The sequence below is a fragment of the Pipistrellus kuhlii genome, unplaced genomic scaffold, assembly GCF_014108245.1.
Source record: "Pipistrellus kuhlii isolate mPipKuh1 unplaced genomic scaffold, mPipKuh1.p scaffold_m20_p_5, whole genome shotgun sequence".
Classification (NCBI taxonomy): Eukaryota; Metazoa; Chordata; class Mammalia; order Chiroptera; family Vespertilionidae; genus Pipistrellus; species Pipistrellus kuhlii.
The window spans coordinates 74,220,010-74,238,096 of record NW_023425551.1 but is presented as its reverse complement, the minus strand read 5'-3'; the positions used below and the strand labels follow the sequence as shown (position 1 = coordinate 74,238,096).

At 36.3% G+C, this 18,087-nt stretch overlaps 1 protein-coding gene across 12 annotated transcripts in view; it reads left to right on the top strand.

Annotated features, from left to right (window-relative positions):
- UBR2 (ubiquitin protein ligase E3 component n-recognin 2) overlaps positions 1 to 18,087 on the top strand; it is a 111,344-nt gene that overhangs the window by 56,498 nt on the left and 36,759 nt on the right. For 9 of the 12 annotated variants that reach the window (XM_045573153.1, XM_045573146.1, XM_045573148.1 and 6 more), the window contains 13 exons: positions 1,788 to 1,916; positions 3,022 to 3,205; positions 7,165 to 7,226; positions 7,889 to 7,999; positions 9,756 to 9,821; positions 10,752 to 10,874; positions 11,021 to 11,084; positions 12,037 to 12,161; positions 14,295 to 14,347; positions 15,504 to 15,633; positions 16,371 to 16,419; positions 16,832 to 16,986; positions 17,946 to 18,048. In XM_045573153.1, the coding sequence (XP_045429109.1) occupies positions 1,788 to 1,916; positions 3,022 to 3,205; positions 7,165 to 7,226; positions 7,889 to 7,999; positions 9,756 to 9,821; positions 10,752 to 10,874; positions 11,021 to 11,084; positions 12,037 to 12,161; positions 14,295 to 14,347; positions 15,504 to 15,633; positions 16,371 to 16,419; positions 16,832 to 16,986; positions 17,946 to 18,048 (1,354 nt within the window). The remainder of the gene's footprint in view (positions 1 to 1,787; positions 1,917 to 3,021; positions 3,206 to 7,164; positions 7,227 to 7,888; positions 8,000 to 9,755; positions 9,822 to 10,751; positions 10,875 to 11,020; positions 11,085 to 12,036; positions 12,162 to 14,294; positions 14,348 to 15,503; positions 15,634 to 16,370; positions 16,420 to 16,831; positions 16,987 to 17,945; positions 18,049 to 18,087) is intronic. The other 3 variants (XM_036414328.2, XM_036414330.2, XM_045573147.1) reach the window with 1 other exon arrangement.

Here is an 18,087-nt window from a genome sequence, read left to right as displayed (position 1 = left end):
CAGGGTCTTTTTAGATTTCATATAAATTTTTGGAATATTTGTTATAAATCTGTGAAATGTACCATTGGTACTTTATAGGAATTGCACAGAATGTATTGCTTGGGGTAAAATGGACACTTGAATGATGTTAATTCTTCCAACCCATGAACAAAGTATATGCTTGCACTTGTTTGTGTCTTCCTCTGTTTCTTTTTTCAATATTCTATCATTTTATAAGTACAGGTCTTTTATCTCTTGTTAAATTTATGCCTAGGTACTTTATTTTCTTGTTACAATAAGTGGGATTGTTTTTTTAGTTTCTCTTTCTGATCTTTATTTGTGTATAAAAATGCCCCCTGGTTTCTTAATATTAATGATATATTCTGCTGCTTTACTGAATTCATTTATTAGATCTAATAGCTTTTTTGTTGGAGTCTTTAAGGTTACCTATATACAATATCATATAATCTCCATATAGTTTTACTTCCTCCTTTCCAATTTGAATGCCTTTTATTTCTTCTTGTCTGATTGCTGTGGCAAGGCCTTGGTGTCCAGTACTATGTTGAATAAGAGTAGTGAAAGTGGACATGCTTGTATTGTTTCTTAATTTAAGGGAAACACTTTTAGATTTTGCCCATTGAATATGATGTTGGCTGTAGGTTTTTCATAAATAGCCTTTATTATGTTGATGTATGATCCCTGTATTCCCACTTTGCTTGCTGAGAGTTTTTATCATAAATGGGTGCTGAATTTTATTAAATGCTTTTTCTGCATCTGTGATATGATTATGTGATTTTTATCTTACATTTTGTTTATGTGATACATCACAATTATTGATTTACTAATGTTTTGTTGAGGATTTTAGCATCTATGATCGTCAAAGATTCTGGCGTATCATTTTTTTTCTTTGTAGTGTCTTTATCTGTTGTTTTTTTAATTAGAATAATGCTGTCCTCATAAAAAGAGCTTGAAAGTCTTCCCTCCTCTTGAGTTTTTTGGAATAATTTGAGGAAGATAAGTGTTAAATTTCCTTAGAATATTTTGTAAAATTTGCCTGTGAAGCCATCTGGTCCAAAACTTTTTGCTGGGAGTTTTTTTAATTACTGCTTCAATATCATCAGTTGTTATTGGCCTGTTCTGGTTTTTTATTCTTCATATTCAGATTTGGAAGATTTGATGTTCCTAAGAATTTGTCTATTTTGCCCAGGTTGTTCAATTTGTGGCTTGTAGTTATTTATAATATTTTCTTACAGTTTCTATGTCATTTATTTCTGCTCTGATCTTTGTAATTTCCTTTATTCTACTTACTCTGGGCCTTTCTTGTTTTCTTTATCTAGTTCTTTTAGGTGTAGGTTAGAATGTTTATTTAAAATTTTTCTCTGGTGTTTAAATTTATAATAATACTTATATGTTTTGTGGTGTTTGGGGGATCTATAGAAATAATACCTATTTTGGTCATTTTGAATAAAATACATTTATAAGTTCAGTAACATTTTATCAGACTTCTTCCAATAATTTTCCTATAGATAACAGACCTAAAACAGAATTCGAAAGATTGTTGCAGTAAAGTATTCTCTTATTGTTTAAAACTTAGGGAAGATTGCCTCTAAAATAATTTGCTATATACTTTACTGGGATTTTTAATGTATATTTTAGAGAATAATTAAAGAAGTTGAACTTTCTCATACTATTGAAAATTCTTATGTTTGTGTGATCAGTATGTATTTCCTCTACATTATTTTTTAAGTTTTCATGCAAGAGAACAAATATAACTTCAACTCATTTAAAATCTTTTCACTTTCTTTAAGGGAATGGATCCTGTTACACGTCAAGTAGGACAGCATATTGAAATGGAACCAGAATGGGAAGCAGCCTTCACATTGCAGATGAAATTAACGCATGTTATTTCCATGATGCAGGACTGGTGTGCTTTAGACGTGAGTTTCTTTTAGGGATAGGAGATAGGGAAAGATGGAGGAGAAGGGGAATAAACAGATTTTTAAGTAAATTTTGAGGAGCTTCGGGGAGGATAGTGGAGATACTTAGCTCATAAAAGCGTGTATTTTCCACTTCTACCTATTAATTCAGTAAAAATTAAAATTCTAAAGTCTTTTTAAAAAATTTGGAAAATATATAGAGGAGGAATAATCCATACTTTCTTTCTCTTATATTTCTGTCTTTATTTCTTCCATTATCCCATTTAGATTTTGAGCATATAAAAATAATAATTTCTAAATTTATCCAAAAATAAAGTTTTACTATTGGTATATTTGTCCTATCTTAAAATTATTTTGTTCTTATTTTAATTATAAAGTCTAGATGAGAGCTTGTTTAAGTTGAGAAGGCAGAGAAGGCTTCCATTAGATCTGAGCTATGTGTCAGAGTTAACTGATCAAACAGTAAAGAATATTCCTGACTGAGGGACAGTTTAATCATGCTCTCTGATGAGAAGTATTGTTGGGGGAGCTGTGAGAAGTCTCTGGTTGGAGCGTAGAGGTTAAAAGTAGAGAAGTGGACAGATTTTTAAGTAAATTTTGCAGGACCTTGGGGGCAATGGAAGGAAGTTTGGATTTTATTCTAATTGAAGTGGGAACCCATTAGAGACTACCAAGGAGAAAGGTGACATAGTCCCATTTATGCATTTTTAAAAATTGCTTTATATGGAGGGGAGCAAGAGTAGGGAATTTATAATAGAGTGAATTTATAATAGAATTGGCTTTCCTTTGAGTTACTGGAGATATAATGAGTGGCCAGGTTTGAAAGAAATTTAGAAGATGAAATTGATAGCTTGGTAGATGGGACAGTGAGGAATGACGGAAAGGAGGATATTGGGATTACTCCCAGATTTCACAGCTGTAGAGATTCCATTCACTGAGACAAGCACCGGAAGAGAGACCAGGTTGGGAAGGGATTATTGGGCTTGATGTTGCCTGTATTAATATTTGAGGTACTTACTCATTGTTGAATTTGATGTGCTTTATTCAATTTTATAAAAATTTAACTTTGGAATAACTTACAAAATACTTTTTTTTTTTTTTTAAGGAAAAAGTGTTAATTGAAGCTTACAAGAAATGCCTTGCTGTATTAATGCAGTGTCATGGTGGTTTTACTGATGGTGAACAGCCAGTCACATTAAGCATTTGTGGACATTCAGTGGAAACTATTAGATACTGTGTTTCTCAAAAGAAAGTTAGCATTCACCTCCCAGTTACTCGCTTACTTGCAGGTAAAGCATTTCTCCCCATGAAAACTCTGAAAATATATTTTAAATTGTTTTGAGGTGTTGTGTGTTGTTGTGTGTGTGTGTGTGTGTGTGTGTGTGTGTGTGTGTGTGTGTGTGTTGTGTATTTTTTTGTGGTTAATGTTTGTTGAATATCTACCTCACAGTCTGAGTTTTATGTATGTCAACTTATTTAATCATCACATCAGTCTTTGAGGTAGATATTATAATTAAGTTTGCTTAAGTGATTGCTGACAAATTGAAACCACCCTAGGTTTTATCTCATAAACTGTTTCTTAATCATTTATTAATAAGCTTTTTAAGCAGCAGGTCAAGAGTGAGCCCCAAGGTGGGGTGATGATTTTTTTCATTGTAAATAGTTGATTTACAAGCCATTTATTCTTGGTAGAATATTTGAAGCTGCCACCTTGCAGCAGCCAAAAACTTTGAAATGCACTTATCCATCTCTGCAGACTCATTTCAGTATACTTCCTTTCATATTTCTTGATTCAGGAATGCTTGTCCTACACACGTAATATTTATTGTTTCCTTTAGTTCCAGATTAGAAAAGAGAAGATCTGAAGCTAGCTATTTTTAGGAATTGCAGAATTTGTGTTTTATCTTAAGTGTGTAGCTAACTCAGTAATAATATGATGTGGAAGTGGTTGTGTGTGTGAGATTGTGGTGAATTGGTATTCTTTCTTCCTTCCTTCCTTCTTTTCTTTAATTTGTCAGAAAGGAAAGGAGAGAGATTTCAAAACATCAATGATGATAGAATCAATTATTGAATCAATTCTTTAGTAGATATAGGCTGGTTCTAATCATCCATTTCTGCTTGTGTGAGTTTGATGGTTTTTCTTTTTCAAGAAATCGGTCCTTTTCACCTGAGGCATCAAACTTGTGGGCATAGAGTTGTTCATAGTACTCCTTTTTTATCCTTTCAGTGTCCATGGGATCAATAGTAGCAATCCTTCTTTCATTTCTGAAGGCTTTTGGGTTGTTATTGCAATCATGGTGATATAACTTAGACATCTGAATATCAGTAATATATAGCATATAACTACCTAGACTGACGTTGAGAATTTAAGAAGAAACCTCTTAATTCCTCTAACTTATTCAGGCCCGGTTTTGTTGTTTGAAAGTGCTGTTAGCATACTGAACTTGATTCTCACTATGGGCAAGTATCACCATAGTGTTGTGATATTCAGCTGGAATACAGGAAAGTGAGTCCTGGCTCAGACTCAGCTGTTGAGCTTTCTGCCTTTAAAAATCTGGTTGTGTGGGAGGTAACTGATACTGATAATTATCCACAGAGAAAATAGTCAATACTCTGAAATGTACCATTTTATGCCTACCTCATTAAGCTCCCTCACCTCACTTTAGGTTTGTTTGTTTGTTGTTTTCTCCCTAAAGTGAACTTATTTTTTAATCATTATCTGAGAAATTTTTTTTTATTGATTTCTTTAAAAAGTGGAAAGGGAGGGAGGAACAGGGGAGAGAAAGAAAACATGGATATGAGAGAGACACATTGACTGGTTACCTCCTGCACGTGCCCCTACCAGTGCTGGGGAACCTACAACAGAGGTATGTGCCTTGATTGGGAATTAAACCCGTGACCCTCTAACCACTGAGCAAAACTGGCCAGGGGTCTTGTTGAAGATTTTTGAGCATTCTGTCTCACTCTGTTTGACAAGCCTTGGCCCGAATGCTTATAATCTAATTGGAGAGCTAAGTAAGCATACCCAAAACAGTTCAAGAATAACTTGGAGTGTGTGCTAATGGAGCTTGAATGGCAAATGTTGAGAGTACTGTATATGTTATTAGAATGGGATTCATAATGCAAATCTTCTTGGATGAGGAAAGCCTCAAACCAGGCTTGACCAAGTGGCCAATATTTTTAAAAATAAAAGCGTAATATGCTAATTAGACCAGATGTCCTTCCTTTCAGACAAAGCCGCAGTGTGTGGGGGCCGAGGCAGAAGCGGTGACAGTGGCAGCGACAGGCGGGATCCGAGGCAAAGCGGCTGTGGTGGTGGCAAGGGCCAAGGTCCTTGCACAAATTTGGTGCATTGGGCCTCTAGTTTATTGTTAAAATTGTAAAAAAGCATTCTCTATTTATACAACATAAACAAGACAATTCTTAGTTAACAGAATTATCCAAGGTTGAGCTATGAACGAGCCCTTTGCATTTAGGAACTAAAGAGCTTTGATCCTAAACTGGACGTTTCTGGAGAACTTGATTCTGAGGTTAGGATCAATATGGTGAATCCCGGGGCCAGTTTCTCTGTTCAGTTTCCAGAAGGATCTCTTACTACAGAACTTTAAATGGGAAGGAACTCCATTACCAAGTGAAATATGACTGTTAAAGTTGGCAAACACATATAAATTACTTTGATAGTTATATTGCTGCTCTTGCTATGTTTCTATGCCTAACATTTACTTAGAAAATGTTATCAGTGTATGTTGGTACATGTATCGGGTCTAGTAATAATTAATGTCGTTTTTCAACATTCATTTAAAATCTTGCTTGGCGTTGACTTGTATTGACATAACCTTCAAACACGTGGTATCTACAGAACGTGTGAAGTGCAATTAACAAGTTTTTCTTGAAAAAGTTTGTGTTTGGTTTGGTTTTTATTGCAAAACTAGGGCTAAGAAGATGGCGGATGAAGAGCATATTCGGCACTGCATGCTTTACGCGTTCCAATTAGGAAGAAAAGCAAGTGAGGCTGCAAAAAACATCTGTAGTGCTCTTGGTGAAGATACAGTTAGCGCCAGAAAATGCCAGCGTTGGTTTGAGAAATTTCGCGAGGGAAATTTTTCGTTAGATGACAAGAGTGATCGAGGCCGTGTGTCCAATTTTGATCAAGAAGCTCTTCAAGCTCTTTTGGTGCAAAATCCTCAAATTACCCAACAAGAGCTTGCGACAACTTTAAATTGTTCACACAAAACAATTTCCAATCAATTGCATGCACTTGGCAAAGTCCAAAAGTTTGGAAAATGGGTTCCTCATGAGTTGACCGACAACAACCGTAATCAAAGAGTCACAATTTGCAGTTCGCTCCTCTCTTGTCAAAACCGTTTGCCGTTTTTAGAGCAAATTGTTACCGGAGATGAAAAATGGGTGCTGTATGTTAATTTGAAAAGGCGACCTCACTGGTTGGACAAAAATGAGGCTCCGCAGCCCACGCCAAAACCTGACTTGCATGCGAAAAAAGTGATGTTGTGTGTTTGGTGGAATTTTAAAGGAATTCTTCATTATGAACTTTTACCATCTAACCAAAACATTACAAGTGCAGTGTATAGTGCCCAATTGGAAAGGTTAGCCCAAGCTTTAAGAGAAAAAGAACCCGCGCTGATTAATCGGAAGGGCGTAATTCTTCATCATGATAATGCACGACCGCATACTGCAAGAATCACTGCTGAAAAACTGCGCCAGTTGGAATGGGAAGTTCTCCCTCAACCTGCATATTCTTCTGATATTGCCCCTTCCGATTACCATTTGTTTCGTTCTTTGCAAAACTTTCTTCTTGGAAAAAAATTTAATAATGAAGAATGCCTCAAAAATGCATTGACCGAATTTTTTGCATCAAAATCACAAGAATTTTACAACAGAGGGATTAAAATGCTTCCTGAGCGTTGGGCACAAGTAGTAGAAAACAACGGCAACTATATTGTTGATTAAATTTTGTTGTATTGTTTAAATAAATTCGATTTTAAAAAGTATTAGAAAACGACATTAATTATTACTAGACCTAATAAGACTAGTTTCAAGTGTGCCTTTGATACAGAGATTCATGAGAATAAAGCTTTATTAATGTAATTCATTCTATATCATAATTTGTAGCATGATAGGTTCTCTAAGAGAAAAGAAGTTAAATATAAAGGTAAGTGAATATTTAGGGGTTTTTTTCTCTTAAAGAGTTTCATTTATAAAAATACATTTTTTTTGTTCTTCCATGTAGGTTTGCATGTTTTATTAAGCAAAAGTGAAGTGGCATATAAATTTCCAGAGCTCCTACCTCTAGTAAGTAGTATTAACTTTAAAAGTAAATGCCTGTTTATTATGCTTCATGTACTTGAAATCATTTTGAAACAAAGTTTATTAGTCAAGGTTTTACAGAGAAACAGAATCAATAAAGAGAGGGGGGGGGAAAGAGTGTGTGTGTGTGTGTGTGTGTGCAATCATGTGTTTATGTATGGAGAGAGGAAGAGACAGAGAACGATTTATTGTAAGGAATTGGCTCATGCAGCTGTGAGGTCTGGCAAGTCTAAAATATGGTTGCAGGGCAGTTTGACAGGCCAGGCCAGATTCACAACTTTGATATTGCAGTCTGAGGCCCAAAGGCAATCTGGAAGCAGAAATTCTTCGCGTTTGGGGGGGACCTCAGTCTTTATCTTAAGACCTTCAGCTAATTGGATGAGGCCCACCTCCTGATATAAAGAATAATCTGCTTTATTCAAAGTCTACTGATTTAAATATTAACCACATCTACAAAATAGCTTCAGAGCAACGTCTAGACTGGTCTTATAAAAACTGGGTACCATGGCTTAGCCCAATTGACATAAAATTAACCACACAAATATAGATGGAAAGAATTCTAACTTGTGTTTTAGTTAATACTTCTTTCTCTATCAAACGGTATTCTTCAGAGTTGAGACCTTTGTGTTTTTGTCTTGTATATACAGAGTGAACTTAGCCCACCCATGTTGATAGAATACCCTCTTAGATGTCTTGTTTTATGTGCCCAAGTGCATGCAGGAATGTGGAGAAGAAATGGGTTCTCTCTGGTGAACCAGGTAAGTGTCTTTTAATCCTAGGGAGATTTTTTAATTCGTTCCTCGGCTTCTGTGAAGGATATAATTTTCAATCTAATTAGTCATTGTACCTATATTAAAATTGAGAAAATAAATATGTTAAACCAAAAACGTTTTTAAAACTTTTATCTGTACTTTGTCAAGAAACAATATTAAAGACAGGAATGCACTTTTCTTGATTTTTCACTTGCAATCATTTTTAGGACAAAATTGGATATTTTTAAAAAATTAAAATTCAGATTTTATCTACTTAAATTAGGTTTAAAGATAAAATTTCTGTTAGTATAACTCCAAAATTGAGGCTTTAGTTTTTAAACCTTACCAAGGGTTGATAAAGGTTGCCCCCCCCCCCACCTTATCCCATTTTTCTTAGCTATGAACCTTATAGAAATAACTTTGTTAAGAAATTCAGAAAATTGGATCCCAAATGTGAACCATGGAGTGACCACTGAAATCTGGAAATTTTTAATTCGTTAATCTTTATTAAGAGTCCTAGAAGCCTGGTGCACAAAATTCGTACACAGGGGTGGGGGAGGTGTCCCTCAGCCCAGCCTGCACCCTCTCCAATCTGGGACCCCTCAAGGGATGTCCTACTGCCCATTTACGGGCAGTAGGACATCCCTCTCATAATCCAAGACTGCTGGCTCCCAACTGCTTGCCTACCTGCCTTCCTGATTGCCCCTAACCACTTCTGCCTATCAGCCTGATTGATGCCTTACTGCTCTTCTGCCAGCCTTTTTGCCCCTAACTGCCCTCCCCTGCAGGCCTGGTCACCCCTAACTGCTCTCCCTTGCAGGCCTGGTCTCTTCCAACTGCCCTCCCCTGCTGGCCATCTTGTGGTGGCCATCTTGTGTCCACATGGGGGCAGGATCTTTGTCCACATGGGGGCAGCCATCTTGTGTATTAAAGTGATGATCAATCTGCATATTACTCTTTTATTAGATAGGATAGAGGCATGGTGCATGGAAGGGGGCCAGCTAGTTTTTCCCAAAGGGTGTCCCAGATCAGGGTAGGGGTTTCCTTGGGACATGGGGTGGCCTGGGCGAGGGGCCTGTGGTGGTTTGCAGGCCCGCCACGCTCTCTGGCAGCCCATGTGGAGCCCCTGGTTTCTGTAATTTATTTACCTTCTACAATTGAAACTTTGTAGCCCGGAGTGGAGCCAAGCCTTCTGCTTGCTCCGTGGCTGCAGCCATTTCTGTTGGGATTTATGTATCTTCTATAATTGAAACTTTGTAGCCTGGAGTGGAGTCCAAGGCAGGCCAGGGCTTCAGAAGCTTGGCTTCCTTCATAGGGGGTGGCCAACCCTAGCCTCCTGCTCTTCCAGCTTTTATTAATAATTTTTTTAAAACAGGATTTCTGTTTTGATTTATGTATCTTCTATAATTGAAACTTTGTTGCTCTGAGTAGAAGCCTAGGCCAGCAAGAGCAGGCGGAAAGCTTGACTTTATTGCCAGAGAAAACCAAGCCTCTCTCCTGCTTTCTGTGACCATAGCCATTTTTTAGTTGGGCTTATTTGCATATTTGCTCCTAATTGGCTGGTGGGCGTGGCATGTGGGTGTAACAGATAAGATGGTTAATTTGCATATTACTCTTTTATTAGATAGGATTATTGCAGAAATCACACTGTGTGGGCATGCATACTTGCCCAAAACCCATTAGCTCTTTCAGAATGTGGGGAGAGGAGGGAACTGCACAAATGAAAACCTATTTACCCAATATAATCAATTTTGTTTTTTAGATTTATTACTACCATAATGTGAAGTGCAGACGTGAAATGTTTGACAAGGATATAATAATGCTTCAGGTAATGAATTAAAAGCATTACACCTAACGGTATGGGGAGAGTTTTTCTTCTTGTTTATTCCATAGAATCCAAACACTTATAAGCACTCCCAGATCTATAATCTAGCCTAGCTCCATCTACTAAACTCCAACTTATATGACTAATGGGCTATAGGACATTTTCATCTAGATTTTTGCACACATTTCAGATTTAACATTAACATATTCAAAATATAACTCTTACTTCCTCCATACCTTCTTCATCTCTTGGATTTTCTACCTTGGTGAAATGTTCAACTATAGTTGTTAAAGTAAGAAACCTGAAAGCTATTTTTTCTTCATTCTCCTCTGGCTAAAATCCCAACCCCTTAAATTGATTTCCAAGAACTGTGATACTTAAGTATGTTAACACTAGAGGCCCAGTGCACAATTGAAATCGTGCGAGGAGGCACCTGTGGGGGGTCGGGCCGGGACCCACGCCGCCTTGGGCAGGCCCCCCTGCCTCTCTCCGTCTCCACTCTGGGCCTCACCTGCATGCACAACCTCCTCCTGTCTGGTCATTACTCCCGGCCTAGTTTGCATATAATCTCTTTATTTATATAGATATAAATTCCCTGAATATGCCATAAGGGAAACCTGAAATAAAACTTTAGAATTGAATCCAGAGGGATACAATTAATTCAAAGCATTAAGAGAAAAGAGAACATAAAATCCACATTATTCTGATGTGTGGGTTTTAGGGGGTGGTTTTGTTTTGTTTTACTAGCTTAGAGCTCTGTCCACACTTAAAGCTACCACAAGTAGGGAATAGGGTTAATGGGTTTCCATCTTTTATTGGGATTGGTGAACAAGTAAGCAGCTTTCTCTTGTGCAAACCAAAATATTTTTCACTGATTGTTTAATAGTGCTTTTGACCTTCCTCTTTTTCTTCATCTAAAAAAAAAAAAAAAAGACAGGTGTCTCCATGATGGATCCAAATCATTTCCTGATGATAATGCTCAGTCGCTTTGAACTTTATCAAATTTTCAGTACTCCAGACTATGGAAAAAGACTTAGTTCTGAAACTACCCATAAGGTAAGAGTATGTTTCATGAGACCACAACACATCATTAAAGAAACAGCTTTCATTTCTTGTTACATTAATCATTGAAATAATACAGTATCTTTATTCTTATCTCTGAACTGTATTCTCTCTCTTCCCCCTCCCCCCACTTGTTATAGGATGTAGTTCAGCAAAACAATACTCTAATAGAAGAAATGCTATACCTCATTATAATGCTGGTTGGTAAGTTTGAATTGTTTTGAGACATTTATAAATTACATTGTCTGTTGTGGTAGCATGTAGTTCAGGATTTCTCACCCATGTTTTTTTTTTTTCTTTGAGTGATTACTCAGTTTTAGGGGAAGGAGATTTTTCTCCCTCTGATTACTGTAATGGTGAGAGGAACAGCACCGTTGCTTCAGGGAAAAGAGAGTACAACTGCTGAAGCAGAATGAAGTGAAAGACTCTTAGTGTTTTGGGGGTAGGAGGAGCAGGATAATTTAGCAAGAATAGGATAGTTAGGAGCTATTTACTGTTACTTTATATCTTAGTTATGTTTCCCCTCCATGGTTTATGGTGTAAAAGTGTCATACTGACTTCAGACATAACAATTCCACATTAACAGAGACCTGTAACTAATCGATGCAGACACCTTATTGCCTACACTTCCAGTCCTGTTGCCTCCATCTTTGCTATTCTTTTATTTACCTTCTACCTCGCCTGCTATTTCAGACTCCATACAGTCTATATCACAGAGACTCCTGGCAACTGTCAAGAGGTGATACCAGTGAAGGGGGTCTTAGCTTATAAGGTGATAGCTTATTTGCCACCTGATAGGACCCAGAGGAAGGCTCTCCGGCATGAAAGCAGTTCCCCTAGCCTAGACAAATGGTACCACTGTTGCTGCTCCAAGTCTTTACTGTATCTAATTCCGTCCTATCTTCTGATTCTATTCTTTCAAAATATCAACCAGAGTTCTCTCCACTGTCTAAAACCTGCACTTACCACTCGTTCCTGAGACTCAGAAGTGCAGTTGGGAGCTCCTCTCCCCTAGCTCCTTGCCAGGCCAGTCATTGCTTTTCCCTTGTACAGAAAGAAAAATGTGTTGTATTGTGTGAATCATAAGTATGTATCACGTAAGTGTTGTGTTTATGTTAAATGTGTGTGTGTGAGTATACTTTTTCATTGTTAACAGGAGAGAGATTTAGTCCTGGAGTTGGACAGGTAAACGCTACAGATGAAATTAAGCGAGAGATTATCCATCAGTTGAGCATCAAACCTATGGCTCATAGTGAATTGGTAAAGTCTTTACCTGAAGATGTAAGTACCTACATTTTTAAAAAGAAAGTTGTAACAGTCTTTTCCTACCTATCAGTCTTAGAATTTATAGATTTAATTGTACATATCATTTCCACATTTCGAGGACATGTATTACTCTAGTCACTCTTACTAGAAACAATCAGAAAAAGAGAATACTAGGGCCTGGGAGAGGAAAGCGGCTTAGGAATAGAATATTTTACAGTGACACTTTGAAAGAGGTAAATAGCTAAAGAAAAGTAAATCTAGTCCTTGGAAATTAATTTTTTGTATATCCATTATATGAAAATGATATATATTAGAGCGAGGTTATTATAAGATCTTTAGTACAAAGTTGACATGGATAAAGTATTTTAAAGAAGGGAGTGAGAAAATCTATTCAGCTGTGTTGAGTAAACGAACATTTTCTGGAACCTTTTCCTTCTGAAGATTCCTTAGTGAACCCTTTCTCTTCTTTAGTGAATGTAAAAAGATAATTCACATGGGCTTTTATAGGTTAATTAAATTATTTTACCTCCCAGAATCATAAATACTAAGCCACCTATTTTTCAGCCAAGGGCTTTTTAGAAACCCCAAACTTACAGTTGGGAGCGGACTTTATTTTCATTGAGTCTTTTCAAAATGTTTTCCCAAATTTTAAATATAGATAGAAACTTTGAACTCTAGTTTCATTCTTCTAGAATTAATACCTATACTGTTGCATAGTAATGCTTCTTCTAAACTTTGCATTATGAAAATTTCTGAAGATCTATAGAAATAAAAAACATAAAGAACCCATCTCTGGCTTCAACAGATGCTCAGTCTTGTTTTATCTATACCCCAACCACTAGTCCCTACACACCACGGGATTATTTTGTAGAGATTTACCATTTCATCTATGAATAGAACTGCACATATCTAAACCAGTGGGGTTTTGTTTTTTTTGGTTTTTTTAAAAATATTTTTATTGATTTTTTACAGAGAGGAAGGGAGATAGAGAGATAGAAACGTCGATGAGAGAGAAACATCGACCAGCTGCCTCTTGCACCCCCCCTACCGGGGATGTGCCCACAACCAATGTACATGCCCTTGACCAGAATCGAACCCGGGACCCCCCAGTCCGCAGGCTCACGCTCTACCACTGAGCCAAACCGGTTTCGGCTAAACCAGTGGTTTTTAACCAGGGATGATTTTGACCCCAAGGGGACCTTTGGTACTCAGGGCAGGGTGTGTTGCTACATCCAGTGAGCATAGGCCAGGTATACTGCTTAACATTGTACAATATACAGGATATGCGCGCACGAACATGTGCGCGCTCACACACATTTACACGTCCTAGTGACATTTCCAAACACACACACACACACACACCATAACAAAGAATTAACTGGTCCAAAGGTCAGAGTACCAGAGTTGAGAAACTGACCTAAAAGAGAGGGGCTTTTAGGAAAACCTGTCTATATGTCATTAACACACCTAAAAGAAAACAATAATTATAATTTTTTAATATCCCTAAATAGCGAGGTAAGATAAAATGCTATTGTTCTTTAGCCCTGGCCAGTGATGCTCAATTGGTTGAACATTGCATAAGCACTGAAAGGTTGCCGGTTCTATTCCTGGTCAGGGCACGTAGGTACCTGGGGTTGCTGGCTTGATCCCTGGTAGGGGGCATGCAGCGATTGATGTTATGTTTTTCTCTTTCCCTTCTTCTCTCTAAAAATCAATAAAAATTGTTTTTTATTTTAAAAAGAAAATTAGTTGTACTTCTTAATGCAAGAAATGAATCCTGAGTTACTAGATAAAGAAGTAATTAGTTTCATTTGGACTTTAGAATAAGGAGTAATAAAATTTAAAACAGCATTTTAAAAGTGAATATACCTTGCAACTATATTTATCAAACATTTTTCACCAGAAAATTATTTATTCATAGTATTTTTAGTAACATCTTAACCGTGAATGGGATATGATTTAGGAAATGTTGTTCTACTGAACATAGATGAGAAATTAGTATAACTACTTCACAAAATATTACAGTATTGTGCATAAATTTAATTTAAATATTGTGTGTACTTTCTTTTTACTTAATTCCTTTTTAAAGCTGTCTCCTTGATTCCCTATGGTAATGACTTCTTTTTCATTTGTTTCCTGTAACGTTAGGAGAACAAGGAGACCGGCATGGAGAGTGTCATTGAAGCAGTTGCCCATTTCAAGTAAGTTTACTTTTTTTCTTCATTTAATTTTTTGATACATTCATTTTTTTAAAAGTGTTTCATTTGATGGAACTGAAAATGATATTGTTGCCTTCACAGAGTAACATTTCCAAATACATAATTCCTAACTATATTTCTCACTGACTTTTTATTATCTAGCCCTGTGCTCAGCAACTTAAACTAGCATTATGAAGATTTTCCTTGTATTCAGAACAGGTGTTCATAGCCACATAGTGTTAGATAATTAAAATTAACCTGAGCAGGTGATCTAAGTAAATGCATTAAGCTTTCTTAAAATTGCTTTCATTGTTCCATTTGAATGTGCCACCTAAGCTGTGGAATGGCCTCTGAATGCTGCCGCCTCTTGTGTCCAGTGTGTGGCCCAGTCAGCAAACTAGTTTATCCCCTTAAGGTTGTTGAGGCAGTGTCTTAATCCTGCTTTTTCCTGGCTCCCCATCCCAATGGCAGTATCTTTGTTTTGTCAATTATGAAGATAATACACACTTTAAGAAAAAAAATGTAAAATACATATATAGGAAGTAATTCTTTAAATCCTAAAATTGTACCTACTTTTTTCTACTTGGTATTACAGACATCTTTACATGTCAAGATATGGAAGTTAACATCACTTTTAATGTTGTTCTATTGTTTGGAGATGTCATAATGTGTGTAACCTATTCCCTGTTAGACTTTGAATTGTTGCCATGGCACCACTGTCAGGTTCACTTGTCCAATTAGGATAAGCAGGGCGTGGGTGTGCTAGATAAAATGGATGCACGTAAAGCTCGAGATGTAGACTGCCAATCTCACCCGTGGAGAGTAATACCAGCTTACACGCACCAGCAATATCTGATAGTTCTGGTTTCTGTTGTTGTGTTTTGTTTAGCTCTTATATATTTTTATTGATTTCCGAGAGGAAGGGGGAGGGAGAGAGAAGTTGAAATCAATGATGAAAGAGAATCATTGACTGGCTGCCTCCCGGGATGGAGCCCACAGCCAGGCGTGTGCTCTTGCCTGGGATGGAGCCTGGGACCTCCTGGCTCCTGGTTCGGCACTCAGCCACTGAGCCAAGCTGCCCAGGGAAGAGCTCCCTTTTTTTATCCTATTATCCAAGGCTACTTCATGAATTAGTGTATGGCTTTACTAATATTTTAAGGACCTTTTTTCCCCCTCCTCCCCCTAGGAAACCTGGATTAACAGGACGAGGCATGTATGAACTGAAACCAGAATGTGCCAAAGAGTTCAACTTATATTTCTATCACTTTTCAAGGGCCGAGCAGTCCAAGGTAATTGGAAAAATTAAAAGCGTACTGGGGAAGGGTTGAGTTGGGTTGGGTTTTCCTATTGTTGTTTCAGTCTAAGCAAAATTTACTGCTTTCACAGATTAAAAAGGGATACATTTATATTGTTGGGAAGTTAGAAAATATAAAAAGATACAAACAAGATAATACAGGTTATAACACTACCTAACATTTTGTGTTTCCTCACTCCCAGTGTTTTGTGCATAAGGTCTATATTATATACATACTCACACATACCTTGTATAACTGTATTTTATTGGCTTTTGAAGGCAAATTGTCAACTTGTATTATAATCAGTTAGCTTCTTTTATATTCATTTCAGAATTGCTACAACTTAGCATTGAACCTTTCCAAAGTGAGTTAGGAATTTTCCTAATTATTCTTAGCTAGTTAAGTTTTGTCTTTTAGCAGTAAATGGCATTAAATAAAACTTAAACATGGAGTTTTTGTTTGTTTTTTTGATGGATGTCATAGCATTCAAATCTAAATAGTTTTTGGTTGCACATGTTTCTCCTGCATTTAAAAGCAAAACAACCTATTGTGGGGGTGGAGGGAATTAACCTTGATATATCAATGTGGGGGGTGGGGGGGTGGAGTATGAAAAACTAAAGATAAAAATCTTCTAAAGTCAAGATAACTTAACAAAGATTATGCCAGTAATTTCAGATATTAGGCTGTTTTGTATTACTAAGTCCCTGTGCGAATTACTTTTCTTTTATTAGGCCGAAGAAGCTCAACGGAAATTAAAAAGACAAAATAGGGAAGATACAGGTATTTTTAATTTTTCCAAAAATCTCATGTCAGTCTCTTACTTATTAAACATTGTTTTTTGTTGACACTGATGTTTATCCTGGTGAAGTGGAAGATTTAAATATAAGCTTCCCTAGTGAAGATTCATAAGACTAATAATTATATTAATATAGAAATAGTCTATACTGAGTCATCTCTTGCTTAATGGTTTTATCTCAGGTTTTAAGAAATTTCTAGGGAAAAGAAAGTCTTTCCCTTGTACTGCTATTTATGAAGCTGTTTTTAGGCATTTGACTGTCCTTAAAGTAAAATATAGCTTAAGATGCATGTTAATGAGTAATTCTTTGAGTGAAGACTATTAAAAGTATCTAATAAAGAGATAGTTTTTAAGCATGTTCTACAAAAAAAAGACCAATAATAACTTTATTTTCAGCACTTCCACCTCCAATTTTGCCTCCATTCTGCCCTCTGTTTGCAAGCCTGGTTAACATTTTGCAGTCAGACGTCATGTTGTACATCATAAGAACAATACTGCACTGGGCTGTAGAACATAATGGATGTGCCTGGTCTGAGGCCATGTTGCAAAGGGTAGGTTTGAAGACATTTATTGTTAATATGTTTTGTAGTAAAAACCAAAATACGTTTGTCGGTATCTGTACATAGAAAATTTAGGAAAAATGTAGTGTGAGTTACCTTAATTTAAAATATATTGTTACTGCTTTTGTATCTACCAATAAAATACAAGCTTGACAGATTTTTTTAGATCACATGGTTGTGATTACGTTGGTTCTGTTGGTCAATCTGCCTCTCATTGACTAGTCCTAATATGACATCCGCTGCCTGTCATTCAGGCTAACCTAGTTTTAGCACATGTTGCAACCACAGTAGCCCTATGTCTGAGGAAACCATGCACACCTCTGCCTCAAAATTGGAAAGCACGGTAAGAGCATAAAAATGCAGAGCGAGTCAGTGTTTTCTTAGAAGTCTGGTAAGGAATTTTTTTTTTTTTTTTTTTTGTAAAGAAGTTTTTGAGATATAATGAAGAATCTGAATATCTTTATAAATTGTGTGATATTAGAGATAAAAGTATGTCTCTTTCTGAGATGATTAAGATTTTTAGATACAGAAATTAAACTAAGTAGTATTGCAGACTAGATAATTACATGGCAGGTGTTTGCAGCTCTAATTATTTGGCCATTGATTCTTAGAAGATTTTTAAGACTGTAGGGAAAGAATAACCCTAATTTGGCATTTCTTAATATCAAATATTATTTGAATTGCTGGTCATATCTGGAAATGATTTTAACTTACCTTAAGAACTTCCAATTGAATTTTTTTCTTAGCTGATATAGGAATTATTCCCTTGCTTTATTACAAAATGAACTGTAAAGTTTGAATTTAATAAAAATTACTACTTTGAATTGTTTTTTTGTTGCACTTAGTCATTAATAGTTTTTCTTTTTTTAATAATGAATTATTTTTTGTTATTTCTGATAAAAATATGTACTTTTGTTTTAACTAAAAGTTATAAAACCTATTTATTTGAGGTGCTGCATTTAATTGGAATGGCACTACAAGAAGAAAAACAGCATTTGGAGAATGTCATGGAGGAGCATGTAGTAACATTTACCTTTGCTCAGAAGATATCAAGTATGTATACACTTTTTACTAAACTAACTCAAAATAGCA